We start from the raw sequence: 11,730 nt of genomic DNA on the forward strand, positions 1-11,730 counted from the left end.
AGATAGTTCAGCAAGGGAGGCCAAGAAAGAGCAGCTTCAGGGCAGTATGGACTCACAAAAGGCAAGAAGAGTCTCACTGATAGGGTGATCAGTTGACCGATACTGTTGCAAAGCCAAAAAGATAAGAACTAAAGACTAACTTTTGGATTTAGCAATAGAGATGTGCTAGCTGCCCTCAACAACAAAAAAATTAGATGCAGTGTTGGGATGGAAGCCAGATTAGAGAGAGCTAAAAAGTAAAAAAGGGGCTCCATTTTTAGGGTAGTAAAAATACTCTGATATTATGAAAATGGATATGACATTACACATTTGTCCAAACCCCACAGATGTACAACACCACCAAGTGTGAACCCTAAGGTAAACTATGAACTTTGGATGATTATGATGTATCAGTGTAGGTTCATCTTTAGTAAAAAATGTTTAATTCTGGCAAGTGATGTTGATAATGGGGGAGGCTATGCATGTGTGGAGGCAGGGGGTATATGGGAAATCTCTGTACCTTCCTCTCAATTTTGCTGTAAACCTAAAATTGCTTTAAACAAATAAAGTCTCTTAAAATTAAAAGAAAGGAAGGAAGAAAGGAAGGAAGGAGGGAAGGAGGGAGGGGGAGAGAGAGAAAGAGAGAGTGAGCATATGAGAGAGGGAAAGGAAAGGGGGGAAGGGAGGGAGGGACGGAGGGAGGAAGGGAGAAGGAAGGAAGAAGTCAGTCAGTCAGTCTAGAGTATATGGATACAAGGAGGGAGGGGGTTCTGGAGAACTGCCAGAGTGCTGGGGGGGGAGCTGTATAGAGTGTGGCCACACCAGATGGTTTTTTCCCTTCTCCCTGCTTGTGCTGAGCAATGGAAGAGAGCAACTAAGGCAGTGAGCTCTGGTCCTGGGGCTAGAGAGGCCAGGCAGGATGGATACTCTCTTATACATAAGACAGACTAACAATATACCTGACCCAGCAGCACACTCTACCTCCATACTCCATACTCACTGGAGGCTGTGACAGACGGAAATGGCAACCATACAAAGGTAAACACAGAATCTTCAACATAATCAAAAATCAGACATTTTGAGGAAAACCAGCATTGTGAAAGAGAGGTACCAAACAACAACAACAAACAGCATCTGAGGAGACAATTATTAATAACACAAAATAAGACTTCAAAATAAAATAATAACATTTATTAATCTCACAAAGGAATATGAAAGTAAATTGCATTCATAAAATTGAAACAGGCTACAAGGAACATATATTAGAAATAAAATGCAAATGTTAAAATAAAAAAAACCTAATCAGATGACTCAGTAAAAGAAATGGACCCAACACTAGACTAAATTAATGAGTTGAGGAGCTCACCAAGAATGTAGTGGAAAGGAAAATGAAAAAGAAATGAGAGTTCAGTTAAGAAATATGGAGGACAGATCCAGAGCTGTACTCATTCATCTACTAGAGAAGTCCAGAATGCAAGCAAATAGAATTAAAGGTGAGGAAACAAAGAAATAGAAGACAATGTTGCAAAACTCAAGACTCCAGTCTTCAGACTTTATAAAAGGTCTTCCCCAAGTATCAAATTCTTTCTCAGGTCTTTTCTGAGAGAATGACTCTAGGATATAGTTCTGCATAACAACAACATCCAACAAAGGACAGGACATGGGACACATTCAATGGTGCAAGAAAAAAACCAGTAGAACTTAAAAAAACTGTTCCTATATTATGTAAAATAATTACAGTCTAGAATTTAAATTCCAGATAACCTCTACCCAGGTGGTGGTCACTGGCTGGTGGTGGGGGAATAATTACAGGGCTCTCTCAGAGCCCTAAAGCCACCTGCTCTTGCAGGAACGGGAATCACGAAGCTGTCAGCTGAAGCCATGCTCACATCCTCTCAGTACTTAATGATCTTCTTTTCCATCTGACCTTCTATGCTTTAGCTTGCATATTGATGGATGTAATACTGCCCCAGCCCCTGAATCCACACAACTTTCAGCTAACTCAGGGGTTTTTAATGCCAGCTGAACATAAGAATCACTGGAGAGCCTTTAAAATACCATGATGATAAGGTCCCATACCAGACCAATTAAATCAGCATCTCTCGGGGCAGGGCCCAGGCTGCTGCTTCTTTTTTAAGCTTCTCAGGAGAATTCTAAAGTATAGTTAGTGCTGAGAGTCATACAAGAACTGTTTCAGGCTCTCAGAACCCAATTTAAAACTTGTAGGAGAGGCCTCTAATTAGCCCTGTTCATCTTCGCATGTCAAATTACAGGTTCATTTGTATATGGGCTGCCCTTAAGCGCTAGACTGTTAAATAACTGCATTAAAGCATGATTATGTGTATAATAAAAACATGGGTAGGGTGGAGTCCAAGAAGAGGTGGACTATGGGGTGAATGTGCCAGAAGAAGACTTCATAGAGCAGACAGGCTGGGTTCTGAAAGAGTAAGAATATGACAGGTCAGTGGGATCAGGTAACTACCCGTGAGGCAAATGCAGAGGAGAACTATTTAAGTGGGTCACCCTCCCAAGCCCCGATGCTCACATGGCCAAAAAGGAAGGGGATGACAACTATCTTGGAGGGACTTATAATTTGGTGGAAGTCACAGTGCAAAGATTCAAGAAATATTGAATTTGCAAGAATATAGGAGGATTCATTGGTTCCACTCTGGAGGAACTGTGGAAGATGGTTGGTGTCAGTGAGTGAGCATAATAAAAAAATGTTGGGAGGGGTCAGAAAAGATTTTGAGATTTTAATTTTTCTGTAGTTAACATCAGAGAGGGCAATTTCCTTTTGAAACCTATATTTCTGTGGAAAGACGATACCTCCTTGTGAAGGGGAGAAAGTGTAATCACATTTCCAGCATTCCATATTGCTGGCATTGCATCATTTAGGACAGAGCTCCAATGAGCTAAGATGGGCATACTCTGAAAAATAAAACAGAGAGTGAATTCCTGGCCTAGTGGATAGTGTGGCTTTGGAGTTGAGGTAATTAATACCCTTCTTTCATTCACTGACAAGTTTCTGAAGCCTATCCATATGGAAATATAGTAAAGCTATAATTCAAACAGATTCAAGAGAGATAAAGGAACACCTAAAAATAAAAAAAAAATAACAATAGATTAAATGCTCATGAAGAAAATATAGGAAAAAACTGACACATCTGCTTGGTGAAAAATACCATAAATGGGGTTAAAAGATGGTCCTAAACTTCATTAAGAAAAAGGTGAAAAGCCCAGTAGAAATATAAGCAAAGGATACAAACAAATAATTCAAAACAAGAACTATAAGGTATAAGAGATTAGTAAACACCACTTATAAATAAATACAAATTAAAACAAGGTACCAATGACACCTGCCTGATTGGCAAAATTAAAAATAATGAAAAATAGTTAATGGTAGTAAGAGAAAGAGGCAGAAATAGTAAGAGAAATTACATTCCTGTTGTAGAAGTGTAAATTCATGCAACTGTTCTGAGGGGCTATTTGATAGTGTTTTTGCATTTTGATATAGCAATTTTAGGATAAAAATTATCTCAGAGGTATCACAGAAAAATGCAAAGACACTGGCAATAAAAATTAAGGACAATCTGGGCTTCCCTGGTGGCACAGTGGTTAAGAATCCGCCTGCCAATGCAGGAGACATGGATTCGAGCCCTGGTCCAGGAAGATCCCACATGCCTTAAATCTGTGGTTTTTTCGATATTGAGCTGCATGAGCTGTTTGTATATTTTGGAGATTAATTCTTTGTCAGTTGCTTCGCTTGCAAATATTTTCTCCCATTCTGAGGGTTGTCTTTTCGTCTTGTTTATGGTTTCCTTTGCTGTGCAAACCTTTTAAGTTTCATTAGGTCCCGTTTGTTTATTTGTTTTTATTTCCATTTCTCTAGGAGATGGCTCAAAAAGGACACTGGGTACTGGTAATACCCTAGGGGGAAAAAAACTCTTGTCCTGGGTAGTGGTTACATGAGTATGTTCAATTTGTGATAATTCACTGAGCTAGACATTAATGATTTCTAAGTGTTTCTGTAATTTTATATTATACTTCAATATATTTTTTTTAAAGAGAGAAGACAGATCCCATATAAGGAGTGGTTATTATAATGGCACTAACCTTCTCAATATTAATACTAGAAACAAGAAGAAACAGCAAAATGCTTTCTCAATACTTTTTTTTTTGGCCATGGTGCGCAGCATGCGGAACTTCCTCGAACAGGGCTTGAACCCATGCCCCCTGAACTGGAAGAGTGGAATCTTAACCACTGGCCCATCAGGGAAGTCTGCGCCTTCCAAATTTTAATGGAAGATGTTTCTAACCTAGAATTCTGTATTCGAATTTTCAATCAAATGTGAGGGTAAAATTAAAACATTTCCAGACAGGGAAGGTCATAGAAAAGTCACCTCCACACGTACCTTTTCTCAGAAACTTCCTGCAGAATGTGCCCCAATATAAGGAGGAAATAAACAGGGAGACAAAGACATGGGATCGAGGAGACAGAGACTTTAATATAAGAGGAAGACAAAAGAAATTCCCAAGATGACAGCCTGTTGTGTCGCAGGCCTCAAAAACAACTAGTGCACTTGGGAGCAGCAGGCTAGGGTTCTAGGGCAGAAATCTCCAAGAGAAACTAAAACCAGGAGAGTACTTGCTTGTGTTTGACCATACTGAGAGATTGTTCAGTTCTGTCAGAGTACAGGGGTATATCAGGAGTAGCTACATAGAAAACCAAACAATAAAAATCCCCAAATATGGCAAATATTACATTTAGGATAAGCAAAGAGTGATTCCCCATCCAAAAAATGGGGAAGTATAATTATAGTTCAACTCAGCTGCAAACAGGAGTTTTTATGATTATAACAACATAAATAGGGACTCCTGATTTAGCCAAATATTGTGATGTAACTATACTACATGAGTGGGAGGAAGGGGAAGTTGTATGTGTTTATAGTGTGTGGGGGGGTCCTGGCAGAGGTAACATATGATAATAAATCCTTCTATAGTAGGACATCAAAAGATAACTGAATTGAAAAACCAAGAAAGAGTGTAGGCCACTGACATGGATGCCTCTAAAGGTTGAACATACTCAAAATCCATTAGGCAGAGCAAAACGTTAGGAAATTATGTTAATTAGGGTAAAACCTAGTGGGATTTGTCAGAAGATTGGGCAAAGAGTGGGTAAATTGAATAAGTTTACCCTATCTGTTCCAGCCATGAAAGAAAGTTATATTGTACCCAACTGCATAATTCCTTGTCTAATGTTGAAAATACTTTATGGTAATAATGACTGTGATATTAAGTGGTGAAATAGAAAGGAATGCAATGCTTTAGATTAAAAAAAATCAGCATTGGATTTTGAAATATATTGAATATCCATTTTTGCATTTATCTAAATTAAATAAGTTTTCTCCTTTGGAAAAAAAAAGTATAAGCATGGAGAAGTAAAAAACAATTAAAATAATTTAAATGTGGACAGTGAAGATGGGAAGGTGTGGGGCAGGATGCTGTCACTTTCTCTTTGCACTGTAGCACTTTTTCAATTATGTGTAATAGTATTTTCTTAAAAATAAAATTAAACTGAAAAAAACCCTATAAAAACAAAAGAACCTCAGGGCCTAACAAATCACTTTTAGCTTTAAAACTCTAGATAATGACCTGAAACATCTTGTGAACAAGAAGAAGCATATATGTAGCACACACCAGTAATCATTATTATTTTTTTTGCGGTACGCGGGCCTCTCACTGTTGTGGCCTCTCCCGTTGTGGAGCACAGGCTCCAGACGCGCAGGCTCAGCAGCCATGGCTCACGGGACTAGCCGCTCCGCGGCATGTGGGATCTTCCCGGCCGTGTTTCCTGCATCGGCAGGCAGACTCTCAACCACTGTGCCACCAGGGAAGCCCCAGTAATCATTATTAATTACATGTCATTTCAACCCCAAATCCTCCCCATATGAAGAGCTAAACTACCTACATTTAGTATAGGGTACATGAAAAGCTGCCTCAAAAAGCCAGAACATACAAACCAAATGTCTTCATTTTATCAGATTAGATTGAATTCACAGTATTGTAACTGACATGTAACTTTTCAGGAATACATATAAAGTTAGTTTGATCAGTTGTGCAAACATAGGATTATTCATTTATCTTTTATGGGTTGATAATTAATGAAATTAAGTGCCTGAATCAAAAGAACAGATACAGTTTGTATAAGTGAAATTACCTGAAGAAGGTCACGAAGAACTGTACCAGGTCCATAAAATTGCTGTGCTGGGAGAAGGCAATCTGTGACAGAAAAACACGTAGAGTGATTGGGTTATAAGAGAGCACCATTAACTCAGCCTTCTCGTTGAAGCAGAAAGACGTTAACATTTCAAGAAGAGATTAATGAAATTTTTCACTTGAGGAAAAGCACCTTAACCCTTTAGTTTTTCTTGCTTAATTGCCACACAAAAGTGATATTCTGAGACTCAACACAAACCCCTACAGTCCCCCTGCTCTTGACAGCAGATCTCAGTTTTTAATCTGACCTCGAAGACTTCTCAGACTCCTGCTAATGACCCCAATGACAAGCAAGTCAGGTTACTTCCTACCTCCTTGTGCCCTTTTCAAGACAAAATACTCTCCTTGTTTGCTTCAAATTCCAATTCTTGGATCTACCGTCAGGTGGGCAGCTTCCTTTTATGCCGTTCATCCCTTTGTCACTTAATGTACTCACTTCAAGATAACATTCTTTTTTAAAAAAAACCTTATCCCAAGCTTCACTACACTGAATATCATCTGACAATCAATACAACACCAATTTGAACTTAAATAATTTTATACCAAGAATATTATAAAATTCCTAATGTAGTTCATCAAATCTAAGACACCACTAAAACAGGCATTATTTTGTGTACTATTAAGAAAACACTGCCAGTTACACTATGACACATTGCTTTTAAAATCACTGTAAGATGTATCATGATTTCAGAGATATTAGAGCATGAAAAAATGTACACCTTAGAATTTATTAGTAAGTATAATTGTGTCCTTACTACCCTATGACACACATGGTACTAGCCAGATGTTATGGTGTGTTCTCTGCTTATTTTTAAGGGACCACAGCCCTCCTTGGAGAGATAATGGTACTATAAATGAAACAATTATTGAATAAGATGGTAATTATTGAAATGAAGGCAGTAAGTATGACAACAGTCACATAAGTAAATGATTAGCGTCTTCTTTTCCTAATCCCACCCTACCTGCCCCCCCGCCCCAACCTACTCCTGTCAACTCCCATCCTACAGCAATACAAGGAAAGTGCTACAGCCTAGGCCCCAGCACAGTAGCAATCCAGTGCTTTGCACTTCTTTTATAGTCAGATTCAACAGAGGCAGAAGAGAGGAGAAGCTTCCACTGCTTTTCTTTTGAATGCTCTTATTTTCTTTTTGACATTTAAATAAAGGTCCAATATTACCTTTTCAGGCCATAGAATATTATGGGGCATAGAATCTAAAGTTTTTGTATCCTCCCTCTAGCCACCATTTATAATCAGAAATACAAAGATACATAGATTTGATATCATAGACAAGGAGAAACCATATTCTTTGCTTTCCTTCATTTATTACAGTAATCATCCTAAATAAGAAGGCTCCTGGAGAGAAGGAAAACTGCAGAATATAGCTACAGTCCTCTCATAAAGGTTTTTAATAAAACTGGGGAAAAACAATTATATAAACGAGGTTACTCAGTCTTGAGGAAAGAAGAATCCAGGTTACAAGACATAAAGAAGGAGGAGGAAACAGATTTTAGTGCATCCAATTCTGTTTAGATTTTAAACTTTTAAAACATTAGTATGGGAGGAATCGGGAAGATGGCGGAAGACTAAGACGCGGAGATCACCTTCCTCCCCACAGATACACCAGAAATACATCTACACGTGGAACAACTCCTACAGAACACCTACTGAACGCTGGCAGAAGACCTCAGACCTCCCAAAAGGCAAGAAACTCCCCACGTAACTGGGTAGGGCAAAAGAAAAAAGAATAAACAGAGACAAAAGAATAGGGACGGGACCTGCACCAGTGTGAGGGAGTTGTGAAGGAGGAAAGGTTTCCACACACCAGGAAGCCCCTTCACGGGCGGAGACTGCGGGTGGTGGAGGGGGAAGCTTCGGAGCCGAGGAGAAGAGCACAGCAACAGGGTTGCGCAAGGCAAAGCGGAGAGATTCCCAAACAGAGGATCGGTGCCGACCGGCACTCACCAGCCCAAGAGGCTTGTCTGCTCACCGGCTGGGGCGGGCGGGGACTGGGAGCTGAGGCTCCGGCTTCGGTCGGAGCACAGGGAGAGGACTGGGGTTGGCGGCAGGAACACAGCCTGCAGGGGGTTAGTGCACCACTGGCTAGCCGGGAGGGAGTCGGGAAAAAGTCTGAACCTGCCAAAGAGGCAAGAAACTTTTTCTTCCCTCTTTGTTTCCTAGAGCGTGAGGAGAGGGGATTAAGAGCGCTGCTTAAAGGAGCTCCAGAGACGGGTGCGAGCTGCAGCTAACAGCGCGGACCCCAGAGACGGGTATGAGACGCTAAGGCCGCGGCTGCCGCCACCAAGAAGCCTGTGTGCGAGCACAGGTCACTATCCACACATCCCTTCCGGGGAGCCTGTGCAGCCTGCCACTGCTAGGGTCCCGGGATTCAGGGACAACTTCCCCGGGAGAACGCACGGCGCGCCTCAGGATGGTGCAATGTCCCGTCGGCCTCTGCCGACACAGGCTCGCCCCGCATCCACACCCCTCCCTCCCCCAGCCTGAGTGAGCCAGAGTCCCCGAATCAGCTGCTCCTTTAATCCCGTCGTGTCTGAGCGAAGAACAGATGCCCTCCGGGGACCTACACGCAGAGGCGGGGCCAAATCCAAAGCTGAGCCCCCGGAGCTGTGCGAACAAAGAAGAGAAAGGGAAATCTCTCCCAGCAGCCTCAGAAAGCAGCGGATTAAACCTCCACAATTAACTTGATGTACCCTGCATTTGTGGAATACATGAATAGACAACGAATCATCCCAAATTGAGGAGGTGGACTTTGAGAGCAAGATTTATTATTGTTTTCCCCTTTTCCTCTTTTTGTGAGTGTGTATGTGTATGCCTCTGTGGGAGATTTTGTATAGCTTTGCTTTCACCATTTGTCCTAGGGGTCTATCCGTCCGTTTTTTTCTTTTTTAAAAAATTTTTTCTTAATAATTATTTTTTATTTTAATAACTTTTTTATTTTATCTTATTTTATCCTTTCTTTTCCCTCCCCCCCTCCCTCCCTCCCTTCCTTCCTTCTTTTTCTCCCTTTTATTCTGAGCCGAGTGGATAAAAGGCTCTTGGTGCTGCAGCCAGGAGTCAGTGCTGTGCCTCTGAGGTGGGAGAACTGGTCCACAAGAGACCTCCCAGCTCCACATAATATCAAACGGCGAAAATCTTCCAGAGATCTCCATCTCAACACCAACACCCAGCTTCACTCAATGACCAGCAAACTACAGTGCTGGACACCCTATGCCAAACAACTAGCAAGACAGGAATAAAAACCCACCCATTAGCAGAGAGGCTGCCTAAAATCATAATAAGTCCACAGACACCCCAAAACACACCACCAGACGTGGACCTGCCCACCAGAAAGACAAGATCCAGCCTCATCCACCAGAACACAGGCACTAGTCACCTCCACCAGGAAGCCTACACAACCCACTGAACCAACTTTAGCCACTGGGGACAGACACCAAAAACAACGGGAACAACGAACCTGCAGCCTGCAAAAAGGGGACCCCAAACACAGTAAGATAAGCAAAATGAGAAGACAGAAAAACACACAGCAGATGAAGGAACAAGAAAAAAACCCACCAGACCTAACAAATGAAGAGGAAATACGCAGTCTACCTGAAAAAGAATTTAGAATAATGATAGTAAAGATGATCCAAAATCTTGAAATAGAATGGAGAAAATTCAAGAAACATTTAACAAGGACCTAGAAGAACTAAAGACGAAACAAGCAACGATGAACAACACAATAAATGAAATTAAAAATACTCTAGAAGGGATCAATAGCAGAATAACTGAGGCAGAAGAACGGATAAGTGACCTGGAAGATAAAATAGTGGAAATAACTACTGCAGAGCAGAATAAAGAAAAAAGAATGAAAAGAACTGAGGACAGTCTCAGAGACCTCTGGGACAACATTAAGTGCACCAACATTTGAATTATAGGGGTTCCCGAAGAAGAGAAAAAGAAAGGGACTGAGAAAATATTTGAAGAGATTATAGTTGAAAACTTCCCTAATATGGGAAAGGAAAAAGTTAATCAAGTCCAGGAAGCACAGAGAGTCCCGTACAGGATAAATCCAAGGAGAAACACGCCAAGACACATACTAATCAAACTTGCAAAAATTAAATACAAAGAAAACATATTAAAAGCAGCAAGGGAAAAACAACAAATAACACACAAGGGAATCCCCATAAGGTTAACAGCTGATCTTTCAGCAGAAACTCTGCAAGCCAGAAGGGACTGGCAGGACATATTCAAAGAGATGAAGGAGAAAAACCTACAACCAAGATTACTCTACCCAGCAAGGATCTCATTCAGATTTGATGGAGAAATTAAAACCTTTACAGACAAGCAAAAGCTGAGAGAGTTCAGCACCACCAAACCAGCTTTACAACAAATGCTAAAGGATCTTCTCTAGGCAAGAAACACAAGAGAAGGGAAAGACCTACAATAACAAACCCAAAACAATTAAGAAAATGGGAATAGGAACATACATATCAATAATTACCTTACATGTAAATGGATTAAATGCTCCCACCGAAAGACACAGACTGGCTGAATGGATACAAAAACAAGACCCATATGTATGCTGTCTACAAGAGACCCACTTCAGACCTAGAGACACATACAGACTGAAAGTGAGGGCATGGAAAAAGATATTCCATGCAAATGGAAACCAAAAGAAAGCTGGAGTAGCAGTTCTCATATCAGACAAAATAGACTTTAAAATAAAGACTATTACAAGAGACAAAGAAGGCCACTACATAATGATCAAGGGATCGATCCAAGGAGAAGATATAACAATTGTAAATATTTATGCACCCAACACAGGAGCACCTCAATACATAAGGCAAATACTAACAGCCATAAAAGGGGAAATCGACAGTAATACATTCATAGTAGGGGACTTTAACACCCCACTTTCACCAATGGGCAGATCATCCAAAATGAAAATAAATAAGGAAACACAAGTTTTAAATGATACATTAAACAAGGTGGACTTAATTGATATTTATAGGGCATTCCATCCAAAAACAACAGAATACACTTTCTTCTCAAGTGCTCATGGAACATTCTCCAGGATAGATCATATCTTGGGTCACAAGTCAAGCCGTGGTAAATTTAAGAAAATTGAAATTGTATCAAGTATCTTTTCCGACCGCAACGCTATGAGACTAGATACCAATTACAGGAAAAGATCTGTAAAAAATACAAACATGTGGAGGCTAAACAATACACTACTTAATAACGAAGTGATCACTGAAGAAATCAAAGAGGAAATAAAAAAATACCTAGAAACAAATGACAATGGAGACATGACGACCCAAAACCTATGGGATGCAGCAAAAGCAGTTCTAAGAGGGAAGTTTATAGCAATACAATCCTACCTTAAGAAACAGGAAACATCTCTAATAAACAAACTAAACTTGCACCTAAAGCAATTAGAGAAAGAAGAAGAAAAACCCCCCAAAGTTAGCAGAAGG

The 11,730-nt window shown here is 40.4% G+C and overlaps 1 protein-coding gene across 5 annotated transcripts in view; it reads right to left on the minus strand.

Moving 5' to 3' along the window:
• The window catches only part of ATRN (attractin), a 175,812-nt gene that overhangs the window by 26,856 nt on the left and 137,226 nt on the right, over window positions 1-11,730 (minus strand). For 2 of the 5 annotated variants that reach the window (XM_019950678.3, XM_019950676.3), the window contains exon 25: window positions 6,197-6,258. In XM_019950678.3, the coding sequence (XP_019806237.1) occupies window positions 6,197-6,258 (62 nt within the window). Of the gene's footprint in view, window positions 1-1,148; window positions 2,417-2,805; window positions 2,908-5,835; window positions 5,858-6,196; window positions 6,259-11,730 lie in introns of those variants that run through there. The other 3 variants (XR_004522188.2, XM_019950677.3, XM_073792752.1) reach the window with 3 other exon arrangements.

The sequence above is a fragment of the Tursiops truncatus genome, chromosome 15 (genome assembly GCF_011762595.2).
Source record: "Tursiops truncatus isolate mTurTru1 chromosome 15, mTurTru1.mat.Y, whole genome shotgun sequence".
NCBI classification, from domain to species: Eukaryota; Metazoa; Chordata; class Mammalia; order Artiodactyla; family Delphinidae; genus Tursiops; species Tursiops truncatus.